Source organism: Desmodus rotundus, chromosome 6 (assembly GCF_022682495.2).
Source record: "Desmodus rotundus isolate HL8 chromosome 6, HLdesRot8A.1, whole genome shotgun sequence".
NCBI lineage: Eukaryota > Metazoa > Chordata > Mammalia > Chiroptera > Phyllostomidae > Desmodus > Desmodus rotundus.
Genome location: NC_071392.1, coordinates 158,947,225 through 158,963,996, shown reverse-complemented (window position 1 = coordinate 158,963,996; position 16,772 = coordinate 158,947,225). Strand labels below are relative to the sequence as shown.

The following is a 16,772-nucleotide window of genomic DNA, read 5'->3' as shown; positions in this document are numbered from 1 at the left end:
TTCACTCAGGTCTGCTTTTATTTCCACCTCCGGCCCACGAGCCCTGCACCGCCTGCGGGCGGGGGACCAGGCGCCGCCGTGCCCGGAGCCGGGACACAGCTGCTGAGCGGCTCCCCGGCTGGCGCCCACACCCACGGAACAGCAGGTCCCACAGGGAGGCCACGCGGTGGACAGCCGCCTCAGCAGTGCGGCAGCAGGAGGTGGCCCTGCTGCCGCACCACGCCGGCGTCTCGGTAACAAACGCTGGTGGCGTGACTCGAAAACTGAATAAGAGACTGCAAGCAGCGCCGGGACCCCGCCCCCGGGACCCGGGGTGAAAGGCACGACTGGAGACAGGGCCTCCCGGGGCGGGCGGAGCGGAGCGGGAGGCATGGGCACTCGGGCCGGCGCAGGCTGTCTGCAGGGACGACCCGGCGCCAGCACTCGGAGATGCTGCAACAAGGGAACACGGCTGTCTGCCCGGCACACCGCAGGTACCACAGCCAGGCAGCCCCACACCACCCGCTCCATCTGAGGTGGTAGAGCACCATCGCCGAGGACGACCGGAGGCGCTCGTCCTGCCTGGACACCCAGAGACCCCTCACCCCCACACCCACCAGCCCTGAGGAGGGAACCCTCTGGGTCCTGCCACAGGGACTTTTCGTCAAAGCCTGCCCTGCTCCCTCCGTCCCAGAGCCCTGTGGCGAGGCGGGGTCAGCCCTGCACTGGATGTCACAGTTTGCACGCAAGAACGTCGTAACCTTGAGAACACAACCCTGGACTGCCTCGCACCACTGCACACCAGACGTGTTCCAGCGTGCGGGGCAGTCCCAGGGTGCCCCTCCCCACCCCCAGAAAGCACCTCACCACAGTGCTCTCGGTCACTCCTGACTCCCAAGGGGGACAACTTCTTCAGTGACAAAGAACTCAATGGTTTCCTCCTCCCAGTCCTCTACGTTGCTGTCCAGCTCATCTGTGTCCACGCCTGGAAAGGAAGGAGAGGCTCCAGCGGGCGGCGGGGCAGCACTGGTGCCCCTGGCTCCAGCCCGGGGGACACCCACACACAGGCTGGGCCAGCCATGCCCGAGTACCGTGGGCAGGCGGCGTGGGGCGTGCACCTTTCCTCAGTGGAGAACTGTCACCCAGCACTTGCTGTTTGCTGAGAAACCCGGGGAACCCACACACGGCCGCACGGGGAGCAAAGCGCTGTCAGGCACACGCCGAGTCTCCCCCGCGGGGTACCTCCGCGCAGCTCCAGGCGCTCGCTCTTCTGCTGCAGGTACCGCTCCTGGGCCGTCTGCCGGTACTTCCGGAAGTCCTCCATCATGGTCCGTCTTCTCTCCACCAGTTCCTGGCACGGGGCGGGGGTGACAGAGTGACGCTTACCTCACACCCTCACCGTGTTGCTGAACCGACACGGAAACCTGTGTCAGCAGCCACCCCACACCAGACGGCGTGAGGACACTCCTTTAACGGAGGCTGTCAGGGCGCCGACGGGCGGAGCTCGTTCTCATCTTTCCCCCCTCACTGCCCCACCCGAGTCTGTGTCTGGAAAGCACAGGGAATTATGGGGCCCGACTCCCCCCGTGATGCGTGAGCAGGCTCTGTGGACAGAGAGTCGGTGTCCCCACCGGACACGCCCTCCGCCCCAGCCAGGCGCTGGCCCCTCTCCCCCAGGAGGCGGCAGGGACTCTGTGGCACATCCGCCAGGGCGGAGAAAAAGCTGACCTTTGAGGCTTTGGACTGGCTCAAACGATCCTTCTGTTCAAAGATCTTGGAGTACTTCTTCAGGTCTTTTCTGATTTGCTGGAACAGAAACAGGTCACTCGGTACTTACACGCACAGGCCAGTACCAGGAGGGCAACCACGAAGTCGCCTGCGTGAAGCGACACTCACAGGCTCCCGGGAGCCCCGCTAGCAGGTCCCCAGGCTCACAGGAGCCCCACGGGTGGGCCTTCCAATCCCGCCAACCCCCCATGCACGCAAACTTCCCAGAAGAGACCAGTGTGGCCTGAGCGCACCTGAAAACCCTGGGGCCCGTCCCAAAACCGTTCTTTTCCATTCAGATGCTGTTGTTCGAGCATCTCTTCAAAGGGCCACCAAAATGTCACCTTTTCACTGCTCATTTATTACCACTGTTGTCACCATAAGTGGAAGGAAGGGAGGGGGGCAGACCTTTATCTGGTCCTGGCTGAGGAGTGTCGGGGGCCGGGGTCGCCACAACAGCTGACAGAAGCGGTCCTTGTTGTTCTTCTGTAAGAGGCGCCCCTGGAAGGTCCACAGCCAGTAGGCATTGTCCACCTGGAAGGGGCAGAGATTGGAGGTGACGCTCGGCACTGGCCCTGGCCCACACCAGGGCCCCGTGACCTGCGGCAGCAATGGGACCACAAAACCACCCACAGACCTCTACTTTCATCCAGCCGTACCCAGCAGGGGATGGCAGTCGACCGAGGAGACCCACCCCCCGGGGTCCCAGACCCCACGGGCTGCACACACAGTGGCCTTGACTGCACTGACCACCCACAGGCCCGCCCACTGCCCACGGGGGTGGGGTAAGGAGGCGACGCCCCCCTGGGCACTCTTTCCAAGGCAGAGAGGAAGCCGCAAGCCTAGCAACAGCCAGGCCCTGTACCTTATGGCTCCACCAGGACACAGAGGTGACGACATAGCGGCCAGTCGGGTCCCACTCCACGTCGGAGGCCATGTAGTGCTCGGCGATGTTCATGACAGTGCAGTCCGAGGCGTCCACGAATGCCAGGGCGCCGTTCATGCTGGGGACAGACGGGTGGGCGGGCGGGCCTCACCAGGAGCCCCGCTGCGCACGGTTCTCCTGTCCCCGCACCGGCCAGGCCCTGGGCGGGAGCTGGGCACTGCTGACAGCTGCCCCGCCGTTGGCGTGGCAGTGAGAGGACGTGGTGGTACCATCTTGCGGGACACGCTCTCTGCACCAAGCCCCCCGCCAGGGGGAGGGGCTGTTTGGTCCTTGTGCTCACCCCCCCACCCCCCAGGGAGGCTCACTCTGGGGCACAAGGCCATTGGAGGCCGTCCTGCCCAGCCTCCACCCCCAGGCCTGCGAGGTGAGCCTGGCAAGCGCCCGCTTTACGTCTGTCCCATCGACTGAAGCTGGGGTGACCCTCCAACTGAGAGAGGACTCAGCGGTGTCACCCCTCGGAAGCCAGAGCAGGAGGTGTGGGACCGGGACCGGGGCCAGGCCGGGTGGCAGACACCCACCTCCTGAGGCCGGCCAGCACCACGAACTGGCCCTGGGGGCTCCAGAAGATGGTGTTCGCCTGCTGCTTGTCAAACGCCTCTGAAAGGGAGGGGAGCGCCGGTGAGAGGCCGGGCCGCAGGCTCTGGGGCCAGCCTGCAGCCAGGACAGAGGGGCTGGCCACAAGCTCCCACTGCCCTTGCGGGTGTCGCAAAATGGGCTTTTGCCACCCCCCCTGTGCACCATGCCTATGAGAACCACCAGGGGCCCACTGTGGACACACAGTGACGTGACGGCCCGCATGGCACACAGGCACAGGTGGTCTCAGCTGGGGCACCACTCTGAGTAATGCCTCATGTTCAGAGCGATTTGCTCGGTGACGCAATGAGACAAAAGGTTTCTGTTTACAAGGAGGCCTGTTCCCGGGAGTGTGCACCAGGCTGGACTCCAGGTTCTACCAGGTTCTGACTCCCACGTCCTCCTGAATTCCACGCTCATGTCACCTCTCCAAAGCCGTCTCTGCCCACTGCCTTCTCGGACCCGGAGGAGCCCGGAGGCGGGGGGAAGGAGGGTCTGACCGGAGTGGGCGGTACCCAGGATCCCAGCTCAGCCTGACAGGAAGGGGTGCAGGCCAGAACCCCGGAGAAGCAAGCAGCTCTGTGAGCAGGGCCCCCCTGGCCCTGGAGCCCACGGCTGGGGCAGCCACCACTGTGGCCTCATGGAGACCACAGCGCAGCATTCTCGAGGCACCTGCATGCCTGCTCGTGACCCTCCCACAGCAAGGGCACAGCCTTCTAGCCGTTGGCGACTGCCCGTTTTGCGTCCAAGGGAAGGGAAATAACAGCACAGTGAGTTTTGCGATGGACAGCCAATTAATTCTTCCATGCATGCTGCTGAGCTGGAGGGAGTGAAAGCGACGCTCTCCCCAGAACCATCTCAGGACAGCTTCCCCCGACCCTGGGGCACACAGAGAGCCGTGCACGTGGTCAGAAGTCCTGTGTGACGCCCCAGGCCGTGTGGGGGCATGTGAAAGCATGCTGTGGAGCCACAAGCAACCGTTCTCTCTGCCCCACAGCGCTGCCCAAGGACCTACTGTGTGCTGAGCCCTGAGGACACAGAACGGGAGCCCTGCCTGCCTAGGGGAACAGGCCGGCCCTTCCCAGGCAGGGCTGAGGGAGAGTGAGGACGGGGCGCCCACACGGAGGGGCAGGGAGTATGTGTCCCCAAGACGGCAGCCCTGCCCACAGGGCAGGAAGCTCAAGTGTAAATGCTGCTGTGGGAGGGAGCTGCGGGACCTGCCTCTCTGTGGACGGGACGTTCCCACCAGAGCCACGACGGCTCGGCCTTCCAGTGGCTGCCCTGGCTGGCGCCCCACAGGCCCGCCAGACCCCCCACACGACACACGACTGGTGAGGCCACCTACTGATGAGCTCGATCTTCCCATTGCTCCTCACGTGGTAGAAAGACACGGAGATGCGCGGGGCCTCTCCGTGAAGCACTGCAAACTTGCTCCCGTTCGGCTCCCAGGCAAAGGCGATGATGGTCTCTGAAACCGGGAGAGCGGTCCCAGTCAGTCCCCCCCAACCCCTAGAGCATTCAAGGGCGCACAGTACAGGTGGAGGAGCAGGGTGCCTGGGGCCCGGAGCCTGTAGCACTCATTCCAGGCACAGCAGGGACACCTGCGCTGAGGCCGCACCTGGCCACCTGCCCTGGGCTGCACAGCCCACGCACTCGCCCTTCTCTGCACTGGCCATGGTGCTAACAGAGAGCCCACAGGCCCGTGAAGGGCTGGCCTCCTCCCCATCTCTGTACCATCCCTGCTCTTTCTCCTCCCTCCAGCAAAACGGAACACACAGGCTAACGCTGCCACCTAAGGGGAACCACGGCGATGGCACAGCGGTTCGGGCCCCAACAAGCTGCTTGAACCGGGAGCTTGTGTGAGGAGGTGACAGGGCTCAGAGGCCAGGCCCCGCCCCGTGCAGTCGCCTCTCTGCTCTGCCGGTAACCCATTTCCCCCAGCCGATGGGGGAGTGAAGAGACTGAACCTGGCCACCTTGCAAACGTGTGGTGACTCAGCACACAGCCGGCCACCAGGAGCGAGAGCCGAGTCCCAGCGTTCTGCCCCGCACGGCACTCCCACAGGTTCCCAAGGCCGGGTGCGCACTGCACACCAGGACAACTGGACCATGGCAAGGCCCCATGGAACTTGCCTTTCATTTCGACCACGTCGACAGGTACCTGCTTCTCCCTCATTCGGAATATTTCAAAGTTTGTGACAACACCCTGGTTAAAAAAAAAGAAAAAAAAAAAGGGCGACACTGAAAAAGTCAAGTACAAGGAGTACGCAGGGCCCATGGACGTGGGACGCAGGGACGGCAGGCTCCCCAGAGCTTGACCAGACACACACGTGGCCTTGACTACAAGGAACTACCCTGCAGGCCCCAGGCCCTGGTAACGCACAGATGTCCACAGGCCAGCAATGCAGCCCGCCTGCAAAATTCCCCCGGGGCGGAAAAGGTCCACCCGCAGGCAGATCGGAGCCTTTCTGACGGGGGCCTCCCGGCAGCACCACTGCAGGACGCCGGGCCCTCCGCACCAGGACTGCTCGGCACCGCTCTCCACCTGCGGCTGGCTGAACTGCAGACATGGAGCCCAGGACTCCGAGGGCCAGTGCCACCACCCTTGGAAGAAGCCCATGTCCAGGTGTCCCGCACAGCTCAGACCTGCGCTGTCCACGGGCAGCTGCCTCCCCCGTTAACTCTGCACTGTGAGTGTGCCACCCACTCAAAAGACACTCCTCAGCCAGAGTGTGACCAGAGCCCCAGCTGTGACACACACCAGCTCACCACATCCAGTGTCAGGTGGGTCCGAACCCCCCCCACAAAGCTGAACCACACCCCAGTCAGCACCTTGCAAACCACAGCTGGCTCCCAGCTGGGCTGAGGGAGGGTGAGGACGGGGCTTCCGGCACCACTCACCTGGGTACCCTTGGGCGTCCTGTCCACTTTGACGCACAGGTAGTCCCCGTTTTTCTGCCAGTGCAGCTTGCAGTCCACGACGTTGAACAGGTTCCTGACTCTGATCTCCTGCCTGCTGGGCAGCTGCATCAGGGTGACCCTCGCCGGAATGTCTTTGTCCTCAGGCACCCAAAAGGCTATGATGTTTCCGCCGGGAGACCAGGAAAAGTCTCTGCAGAGCCAGAGGACGAAGCGTCACCGAGGGCAGCTCGGGCAACTCGACCGTCAGAGCGCGCTGCTGGCAGGGCCGACTGCCGGGTGCTGCCCTAGGGCCGCGCAGTCATCTTGCCTCCAGACAGTGCGGCACTAGCCCACTCCGCCAGGGCGCAGGCAGGTGCTGCTGACTGTGTCCCCCTTCCCCGGCCCAGCCTGGCCCACGGGCCTCCAGGTGGCACCCAACCCCGCTCCTCACTGCTGCCTGCAGGTGAGATCGCTTTAGGCAGAGGGACCAGCCACTGGATTTCTGAGGACACGATGGGGGGAGCCCCACCCCAGCAGGTGAAGGAGGGCTGGGAAGACGGGACAGCGCCCCACCCTGTGAGCACCCTGGAGGTGCTGGGAGGAGGGCCACTCAGGAGTGCACGCCACGAGGAGCATCGCCACGGCTGCACGGAGGCGAACTGGTGCCGCTTTCATTCTTACGAGCCACGGCGCTGCCCGAGGACGTGAGAATGAAGGAACAGGAAACGTGGCTGCCCCTATGGGACGGACACTGCCCTGCGGAGACACTGGCCCGCTCAGAGGCTTCTGAGACAGAAAAGGGGGCCACTGACAGAGAGGAGCTGGACCCACTGCACAGTCACCCAAGTAACAGAGAACACCTAGGCAGAGCCCCAGCTGCAAGGAAGGGCCCTCAGGAGGTGCCCACGTGTGGGGAAGGAGACCAGCGGCCCAAGTGGCACCCAGCAGCACCCCAGGTCCATCCTCGTGCCGGAAACAAGGATGGCGTGGAGCCCAGGGCTTGTGGAAGGAGAGTGGGTAAGAGCAGCTGGGAGGGACAGCCACTTACTTTATGCCCGAGATCTTCAAGCTCTTCTTGTCCAGGAGACCCATAGACTGCCGGGAAAACAGGGTCACAGAGGACTCACATCAGCCTAATGTCTCAACATAATTTTTTTCTTTTTTTTTGCACCAAGGCAACCCGAGGTATCAATGGGAGCTTGTCAAAGGGGCGTTGTGAGCAGAGAGTGAGCGACAAACACCGAAACGGCTCCCATTTCCCAGCTGCCTCGCTGTCCCAGCACGCAAGACCCCAAGGGGGCACCATGCGGCCTCCATCCTGAACGTGCAGCCCCGCCCCTCCATCGCCAGGCTGGGGGGAACCCCGAATCCCAAGCCGGCCCCAGTCAGGTCTTGGTACCGAGGCCACTCACAGGCGTTTCATAGATGCTGAGGGTGTCAAGCGTCATTCTGGCGAAGAACTTGCCATCGTGGCTCCACCTGAGAAGGAGAGAGACTGTACCGGGCCCCACCCATGAGCTGCACAGGGAGGCACCAGGCCCCAGCCCTGGCCTCCTTACTTGAAGATGGGCCAGTGGGCTGAGCTCTCGCAGTGAAAGCCTCTCTTCTTCTGTCCCGTGAGGATGTCCCAGATGATGATGGCCTGAGGGTCGTCCTGTGTGTCCATCAGGGGGCTGAAGGTCACCAGGTATCTGCAACACGGGGAAACACTCACAGCCTCCTGCCCTCTGACGGAGGTCACGCCTCCGTGGGTAGCGGCTGACCTGTGGCCTGGGAGGCTGCGGGAACAGGCCCACGACTCCTGGCTGCCACGTTCTCGGCCCCAGGCTCCCTGGCCACTCTCCCGGAAGGACACCCCAGTGGAACCGGAGCAGAACCGCCCATGCTGTGGCGGCCCCGACTGCCTGGAGGCTAAGGCAGGGTCACAGGGACTAGGAGGTGGAGGCAGCAACCTGACCCGCCTGTCGTGTCCTGGCCCTGAGTCAAGCCTTCCTGGGACCCGACTACACGTGTTACCGCTGGCACGAGACGCCCCCTCTCTTCTGTGCTAACGCCACGTGGAAGAGGTGATGTAAAAATTACTCCATCAGACTAAGAAACCCCATCAGCTAGCACTTAAGAGTTACAGGAAACACAAGGACCAAAATGAAAACCGAAACACCCTCAGCAAATCAGGAAGGTGGGACGGCTCGCAGGCTGCTGGCCCGGTCCCAGTGAGTCGCTGTCCACCCGCAACCCGGCCTAAACACCATGTGTACCCCTGACCTGGGACCAGGTTTGACCCAAGCAGCTGTGAGTAAGAGCAACACGGGGACACGGGGAACGCAGAAAGCACACTGGAAAATTCGAAAGACACAGCGCACGCAGAGGCACGACCTGGGAGCCTGTGACGGGGCTCCCGGGTCCCACCAAGGACGGCCTGCGTGGTCAGAGGCGAAGCTGCAGCACTCGCAGCGTCCCAGAGGCACAGGTGAGGCGGCTCAGTGTGCTCCGGGACTGAGGCCAGGGCAGACAGGACACTGCGTGGCCGTGGCCTTCAAGCTCCCTGTGGTCTGCCCCCCAGAGCGGGGCCACACAGATCAGCACACAGCGGAGGGGCACCCATTCACAATTTACCCATCAGCAAAACACACAGTCTTGGACTGGATCCTGAGCTAAAGGGAAAACATTTTACAAAGACCACCTCTGGCTGAAGGGACAAAATGGGAGCATAAACCAGCGTTCCCCTCCCTGAGGCTGGTAGCAGCCCGAGGCTGCGCAGAGCTTCCCGTTCCTGGGACGTGCCCCCCTGGGGTGGGGGGGCTTGCTCCTTCCCCTCACTCCAGAAGGCTCCTGGAGAAACTCCGGCTGAACGCTCAGAGAGGAAATGGTGGAGCTACGCAGCCCAGCGGGGACCGCAGAGCCCGGTGGAGGGCACACGGGAGCTGTCCGAGTGTGAAGCGGCAGCACAGTGAGAAGGCGCAGGGTGAGCCGCCGACGTCGGGCCGGCACTGAAAGGAACAGACCCCACGGGCCTACCTTTCACAAGGCGAGAAGTCGATGAGCTGGACGCCCTGGTGGCTGAACCTCTGAATCTGCTTGAACTTCTCGCCTCCCCAGAGCGCAATGCCACGCTGATGGAAGGTCGCCAGGTAGGTGCCCTTAGGAGACCAGCGCACGTAGGTCTCTGTCCACCGCTGTGGAGAAAGCCAGGCTGACGTGACTGTGACAGCCGCAGCCCCGCTTCCCCCTGCGAGGAACCAGCCCGCGCACTCCGACCCGGCATACACCGGGAGCCTCCTGCCCATCCCAACTCCCATCACAGCTGGGGGACCGAGTGGAGCTGTTCGCACAGACCACACCTGGGAGGATGGGACACCCTGCCTGCCCCTGGGCCACGGTGGCAGTCCCAGGCGGCAGCAAACACTCACCGCTCTCTCCTCTATGGAGACAGGGTCCTTGACGTCGTTCCAGAATATGGACGTGCGGTCCCCACTCTCGAAGATCACGCTGTACTGATCTCTGCATTCCGCTTCCTCCAGCCAGTAACGTAAATTTCCCTAGGAAAAGAACCGAAGGCAAGGGACACAACGTACTTCATTAATTTTCATTGAAGACGACGACTTATGCGTGGCTACTGCTCACAGAGGCCGACAATTCCATCAGCATCTCTAACTCCCAGGGAGTCTGTCACCTCAAGCCAGAAGGCCAGCCCGCACTTCTCTCCACTACTTAGCTGTCGACGTGGTACAACGTACCAAGTCTTTGAAAGGCTGTTTTTCTGGAATATCCCACTCGTCACTGATGGTCATGTACCTGGAGAAGGAAACAACAGGTGGCTAACACAGGGACAGTGGCGGCCACCCCTGGCTCCTGCCCAGGCGGTCCGCGGTCAGCCCTCACTGAGCACCAGCTCAGCTGCTCGCCCCTGCCTGCCCGCCCGCCCCGGAACAGGGGAGAGGGTGAGCTTTTACTGGTAACACTTGGTGGGGGGGACATTAGTGGGGGGTGCACTACTGGCTATTTGAGGGGCTAGGGGTGTGAACGGGCCTGCAGGGGTCTGACTGGAGAATGGAACCACCCGGAAGGCCAGGGGCACGGCCCCCAGAACCTGGTCGCTCGGCGGGGCGGCGCCCAGGGCCTCGCGGCCCGAGCCTGAACCCACTTGTCGAAGTCGGTGAAGAGGTTGACTCTGAACGTGTGCTGCTTGTCCAACTTGTAGCCATCGGCGCTCTTCACGGCGTCCGTGGCGTGGGCAGGGGACGCGTACTCCAGGAAGATGTACCTGTGGCGGGCGGAGCCGTTCACGCGAGTGTGCACTTGGACCGGGGTCCCGGCTGACACAGGAGGCCCAGCTGGTCGCCAACATGGCTGGCACCACGGCCTCGCCCCTGCCGAGTGCAGGTGGTCGCCACGGCGTCAGTGCAGCTCCCTCAGCATGAAGGACACTCTCAGCAACCCCCAGCCCCCCCCCTTCACAGAAGAGCCCACCCACCAAAATGCCCGTCACCTGGACTACGGTGCGGCTTCACGCCAAAACCTACGAAACCGCACTTTACAACTGGGCGAGTTTACAGTGTCCATTATTCCAATACAGCAGTTATAAGATACAAAGTCGCAAACGTTACACATCATGTTGTGTTACAGGCAAAGTCACAAAGGTTAAAGAGCATTTTATTACAACAAAAATAGAATGTGAGGTATCCTTCTACCCAGTTCCAAAGAGAAAACGTTAGATGCGTTACCTGTACTTGGTCACTTAGTTTCTAAGAAGAAATCAAAGCTACCCCAGCTGGTTTGCAAACCTGAGTTACAACGCTCGGTCACCTCCCAGTGCTGTCCTCTCCGGGCTGGCACCCACAGGGAACGCCAATGGAGGAAGGCTGGCAGGACTGTGCAGCCAGACGCAGAACGCTCGCCCGTCCCCGCCGGCTGCAGTGTGAGCCAGTCACCGCCTTGTCACGGGCGGACACTGCCCAGCAACACTGCGGGGGCTTCAAGCCACCCCCGGCTCCACAGCAAGGAAACGACCACACTGCCCACAAGGGGACACGTGCCAAGCCTGCGACCGTGACACACTGCGCGTCGGCCGGCAGGAAGACACTGGGACGGCGACGGCCCGTGCACGAGGTGGAGGCGCAGTCACACCGCCAGCACGAAGACCAGCGTGGGACTCTAAGAGCGTACCGTAGGTGTGCGCAGCACCTCCCGCCGCCACATTTAACAGAGGCACTGCTTCAGGCAGCCCTAGAGGAGAGCTGCTGACTAAGCGGTGACACAGTGCTCTCCCCCAGACTGTGAAAACACCCCATTTCAGAGGTCAAGATGTGAGGGCGGGGGGAAAGCGTGTCATCTTAAAGCCAATAAAACCCCCACACACAGTTTGCCTGAAACTCTGCCAGCTTCCAGATCTACGGGCCCTTTGCCCAGGACGTGCCTTGTGCCCACTGCTCTGACAGCAGAGTGGAATGCCAAGCGCCGACCTCCTGAGTGGTCAGTAGCCAGCCTCCAACACCCTTGGCAAGCAGCACACCTGCCGCCGCCTCTGTGCGCTGGCCCGGAATGAGGGACTGCACAGTGCCCCAGGGAGGCGAGAGGCCAGCGACAGAACTCTGCCACGTGGAGCTCGCCGCAGGCGCCTGACACTGAGAGAGACGCCAACAATGCTGACGGCGAGAGAACCTGTGACTTACCCCTTTGTCTTTCCATCCTCCTCTGGGTAGAAGTCGTTGGTGATTTTCCCGAACTTGGAGAAGATCTTATGGATGACGTTCTTGAGCTTCTCCAGCCGGTCCGGCCCCACCTGAGGAACATTGTCGACGACAATGACCGAGTCGATCCCGTCCGCCTCCTGGGGCCGGTCTTTGAGCACGTCCCCGAGCAGCTCTGTGCAGGGAGAGATGTGCCCAGTGACCGACTGGCCCGGCCACAGGCCTGTGCAGCAGCTCGGTGCCCTGAACACCCTCCCAGGAGCAGGAAGGCGAGCCACCTGACACCTGTGCTGGGAAGGACGGACGGAGGTCTCGGCCCTGGGCTGCCTGCGAAGTTACACCTGCAAGAATCGGGAAGACGGGGCTCCTCACACTCCCGTCAACAGTCAGGACACAGGGGAAGACCCCTGGCAGCCAGCGAAGATGGTGACACCAGTGTTCAAAACAGACTGCGAATAACGCGGAACGCAGACCAAGAAGACCTTGCACCAGCAATCAGAGGAACCCAGAGAGGCTGGGACTCACCTGGGAAGCCTTCCCCAACCCACCACCAGTGCAAACCAGCTTCCAGGCGTCTCTTCCCAAAATCCCTTCTGTCTGAAGACGGCGTGGGGCAGAGCTGGGCATGTAAACAAGGAGACCAGAGAACGCACAAACTCGGGGGAGCGACGCAAATGCTGCGTCAGGCGATGGCTGGGGCCTTCCACTGGACAAAGCGTCTCGCAGGGCTGCCGGGGGCCCCCCGCTGTTTACAGGCATCACATTCCTACATGCTGGGACGTTGCTGGGAACACAGCAAGCAGCGTGTGCTGTTATTTTCTTAACTACACGCAAAACCTGAACGTGTGTTGTACTTGTGTATCTGCTTTTAAAGTTAAGGTGGCAGAACCCATCTCAAGTATTCCAAAGTCCTAGACCTGCTTCGTTTCCGTAAGCTGGAAGGCTGGAGCAAGAGAAAGAAGGAAACGCAGGTGTACAAATGAGAGGAACCAGTCAGCACGGGCCTGAGAAGCAGATGGGAGGCCGACTGGTTTGCCAGGGGCTTCAGGGCCACCTGCCAACTGCCATCCTGCCTGGGGCGGGTCCCACACTCTGGGTCCTTTGACCATAAGGCTCCAGAACCGGTAAATGCCGACCAGCTGCTGGAGACGGGCATTCGGAGGTCACAGCACCGGACAAAATAAAGCGAGTCCCACCCTCCCGTTCAAATTGGCTCGTGTGGAAAGCGGCGACACGCCAAGGCGCCGGGCTGGGAAAGAGGACAGACACTTCAGAGCCACCCTCGAAGCACACGGGCGAGACTGGCCGGGCTGCCAGCCAGCGCGAGCGCCTGCAGCCCCGGCTGGGGCCAGGAGCTCGGCACCACGCGTCTCCGCGTTCCGGGGCCCAAGTGCCACCCTGCGTTCTCCGTCGCACTGTCAAGAATTCCCGAGTGCCAGATAGAACGCGCCAGAAAACACTCCTGCTACAGTTCGTTCCCTCCACTTTGGGGTTTGAGATGTTCCATAATGAGTTGAAAGGTCTTTTAGAAAGAAGTCCTTTAAGTTAAAGAGGATGCCCTGTTAGAAACGATTTCTGATTAAGTTCAACCTTTATACGTGACAATGAAAATGTTATCTTAAAAAAAGAACTGCCACTTAAATCTCACACCCTGGCTGGTGCGGCTCCGTGGACTGAGCGCCACCTGCAAACCAGAGTCACTGGTTGATTCCCAGTCAGGGGAAAGGCCTGGGTTGTAGGCAGGGTCCCCAGCAGGGGGTGCGCAAGAGGCGACCACACATCAATGTTTCTCTCCCTTTCTCCCTCCTCTTTAAAGATAAATAAATAAAATCTTTCAAAAAAGAAAAAACAACTACCACTTAAATTTTAAAGAAACAAAAACTGAGACCAAAGAGAAAGAAGGCAAAGAGGCAGGTCCAAGCCACATCCTGAAGATGTCTCCCCTCCCGAGGCTCCGCTGGGTAGGGTGCTGGTAATCCTTCTGCAGCTCACTGACTGTGCAATTTCGTGGCCTGTGAAGCCTGATCTGAATTTACAAGGGCTAGAGTGGGAATACCAGTTCTTTATGAGAGTCTGCCGCACACAGCAAGGAGCGAGGGCGGCAACTACACAGGGAGAAACATGTTTCCGGCCCACACTTCTGGTTACTCCTGGCTCAGAGTCCCCATCTGGCTCCAGGAGAAACAGAAAAAAGCAATTCTCAAAGGTAAATATAAATATAAACAATACTTAGTGAGCCAAAGAAGAAGGCACTTAAGAGTTAACACTTCTGTTGTGTTTGGCAGAGCCCTGAAAGCAGCTGAGAAGCGAAGCCGAGAGCAGGCCCGTGAGGAAGACGCAGCGGGGCAGGTGTCTCAGTGGGAGGAGCCAGGGCTGCCCTGCACCGCAGGCCGCAGCTGACGGCCCCCGGAGTGGCCACTCACTCGCTGCTCCCTGTGCACAGGACAGTTCTCACGAAACGCTCCCGAGCACTGGACATAGCCAAGGGCCCAGGGAAAGCTGCAGGCCTGCTCAACGCGGGTCCCCAGGACCGGGGCCTCCCGTCACTCTGGCGCCCACGTGCTCCCCAAACCTGCTCCTGACAGCCCCTGACCACCATGCTGGGCACATCTGGACACAACCCCTGTGTTAAAACCTTGTGTGAAGGGAGCATGTGCAGAAAATGATTAAAAAAAGTCAAGCCCCGGCTGGTTTGGCTCAGTGGATTGAGCACCGGCCTGCAAACCAGTTCCATTCCCAGTCAGGACACATGCCTGGGTTGTAGGCCAGGTCCCTTTCCTTCTCTCTAAAATGAAATAAAACCTTTAAAAAAAAAAGTCAAATGTAGAATACATACCGAAAGCATCAAAATAGGCTCTAAAAAGAACACTTAGATTTCTAAGAACACCGACAAGGTCGGTGTGGTAGAAAGACCCCGGTCTGGGCAGCAGAGGCTGCAGCACCCAGGGATTCTCGACGGCCTGTCGGTGGTGGAAGCCCATTTCCCTCCCTCTCCACCAGCTGTACAGCCCCCCCTGCTTCTCACTGGGGAATGTCTTTATCTTACGAAACAAAGTATGACATGAAAAGTAAGGACACAAAGTAACCCTATAATACCACGTTTAAGAGCTGATAGCTCTATTTCAGTTTTCTAAACTTTTACATTTTACTGGAGACTCGTTATGATTCTGACTCAGTCGCGGTGCGATCACACACGCCACCTCAACAAACAGTCTTGGCGTCTCAGCGCAGCAACGCCACGTTTTCTTGGTGCAGCACTGGCTGCCCGAGTGCTCACTTTTCCCACCGCACTAAGACGTGGTCCGTGCACAGGGGTCCACTGCTGTGCTTCATGCCTGCAGAGATTAAATCGCTAAAAACAAAACAGAAGCCAACAAAACCCGCTGAGATTAGGAGCTGAACTCTCCCTCTGGGGCAGCAAGCAGAAATAACGCCTGTCAATGGAATCAGGTAGAGAGGAGAGCGAAGCAAGCTGCAACCAACAGGAAACCTGAGACAGACAATTATCTGCGACAGCACAGTGGTCTGCCTCCCCGATTACAGACAGACGCCCAGGCAGGGAATCGCAGAGCGTGCCTGGCACTGTCCCAGTGGGGAGCTTCTCTCTCTGCAGGGAGCTCTTCCACTGAGCGCTCCAGCGGCCCACCCCACCCCCCGGAGCCCGCACCGGGTCTGTTTCACCTTTGACAGGTGTGGCTGGACACTCACGCACCCACACCTGTAGCTGACCACTGTCACCGGAGACGGGCGGCAGGTGCGATGTCCTGCTTTGCTCGACCCTCACCGCCCCATCACACACCGGCCAGGCTCCAGCGTGTGCGCGGTGTGGCCGCTTCAACCTCGGAACAGCTGGGTCGCCAGGTTATCTCCACCCTGCCCCTCTTTTACAAGGAGAAAAGGAGGGGATCCAGAACCTCCCAGTAAATCTTGCCTCTCTGCAGGACACCGGATGGAAAATGGGGGCCACCCCCCGCTGACCCCAAGTTTGGCACCCCTCCGCCTCACCTTCCTCGCTCACGTCGTCCACGAAGTCCTCGGGGTCGCTGAAGGAGGGCTCGTCCGCGTCGCCGTTCTCAGCCGCGCCGCCAAGTTCCCCGCCCGCTCCGTCGGACCGGGCTTCGGCCGCCGCGTCCCGGGCCTGCTCTCCTGGGGCCCCGTCCGCGACCTGGGCAGGGAACTCCTCGGGCGGGGGCGGAGACGGGCCGGGGGTCGCGCCGGCCGCCTCCTCCCCGTTGGCCGCGGGTTCGGCGGGCACTTCAGGCCCCGGCCCTGTCTCCGACTCCTCGTCCTCGCCGTCCGCCGCCTCCTGCGCGCCGGGCCCCGCGGGCCGTGGGGGCTCCTCCTGCGGCGGCTCGGCGGCCGGCTGCTGCTGTTCGGGCTCTGCCCGTTCCTCGGCCGCCTCCGGCGCCGCCACGTTCTCCGCGTCCTGCATGGGCCCGCCGCTGCCGCCTCGCCGCGCTTCCGACTCTCCCAGGCCGCACCGCGCCTACGGCCGGGCCATGTGCGTGCGGCGGGGCGTCCCACGAGGATGGGGGGAACGCGCCCACGCCCCTATGCCTCCCAGCGGGAACCGGGAAACTCAAAGGGCAGACGTATGTCTACCAGCGATTACTACGGCGTTTCCACAACCAGTATGCGCTCAACGTCAATCACAGAGCTCCTCGCGCGTCTACAAATTCACTGCGAACTGCAGATCCCTGCTCTTGCAAGCGGATGGTTTCGCCCAACATGGCAGCCTTCTACCATCGGGCGCTGCGGCGAAGGGCTAAACCATTCGTGACGCCGCAGGGAGAGAGGGTCCCAGAAGTCAGCTTAATAGTCGGAATTGGGTAAAAACATAACTCACAAATTAATACTGGAAAAACCTGTAAACTCAAGGAACTGCTTTAGTTGTGACGTATTGACCTTTCACCATGT

At 61.1% G+C, this 16,772-nt stretch overlaps 1 protein-coding gene across 2 annotated transcripts; it reads right to left on the bottom strand.

Annotated features, from left to right (window-relative positions):
* EIF3B (eukaryotic translation initiation factor 3 subunit B) lies at positions 1 to 16,513 on the bottom strand. 2 transcript variants are annotated; one of them, XM_053926704.2, is made up of 19 exons: positions 15,861 to 16,513; positions 11,838 to 12,030; positions 10,310 to 10,429; positions 9,903 to 9,960; positions 9,576 to 9,704; positions 9,184 to 9,341; positions 7,725 to 7,856; positions 7,578 to 7,644; positions 7,214 to 7,260; positions 6,166 to 6,376; positions 5,398 to 5,470; positions 4,611 to 4,733; positions 3,211 to 3,289; positions 2,612 to 2,750; positions 2,155 to 2,280; positions 1,708 to 1,785; positions 1,222 to 1,330; positions 842 to 964; positions 1 to 432 (listed from the first exon to the last, which is right to left on the bottom strand). In XM_053926704.2, exons 1-18 carry the CDS (start codon positions 16,285 to 16,287, stop codon positions 861 to 863), a joined length of 2,373 nt encoding a protein of 790 aa, XP_053782679.1. In that variant the 5' UTR covers positions 16,288 to 16,513; the 3' UTR covers positions 1 to 432; positions 842 to 860. The 2 variants fall into 2 exon arrangements, with proteins under 2 accessions (XP_053782679.1, XP_053782678.1); XM_053926703.2 differs by having other exon boundaries at positions 847 to 964; positions 15,861 to 16,509.
* Positions 16,514 to 16,772: the final 259 nt, after the last annotated feature.

Coding starts and splice junctions, on each gene's coding strand:
- EIF3B (XM_053926704.2), bottom strand. CDS start 16,287: ATGCAGGACGCGGAGAACGTGGCGGCGCCGGAGGCGGCCGAGGAACGG. Junction 2,281..2,611: donor TGTCCTGGTGGAGCCATAAG/GTACAGGGCCTG, acceptor TGCCCCTTCCAG/GTGGACAATGCCTACTGGCT. Junction 965..1,221: donor GCGCCTGGAGCTGCGCGGAG/GTACCCCGCGGG, acceptor CTTCCTTTCCAG/GCGTGGACACAGATGAGCTG.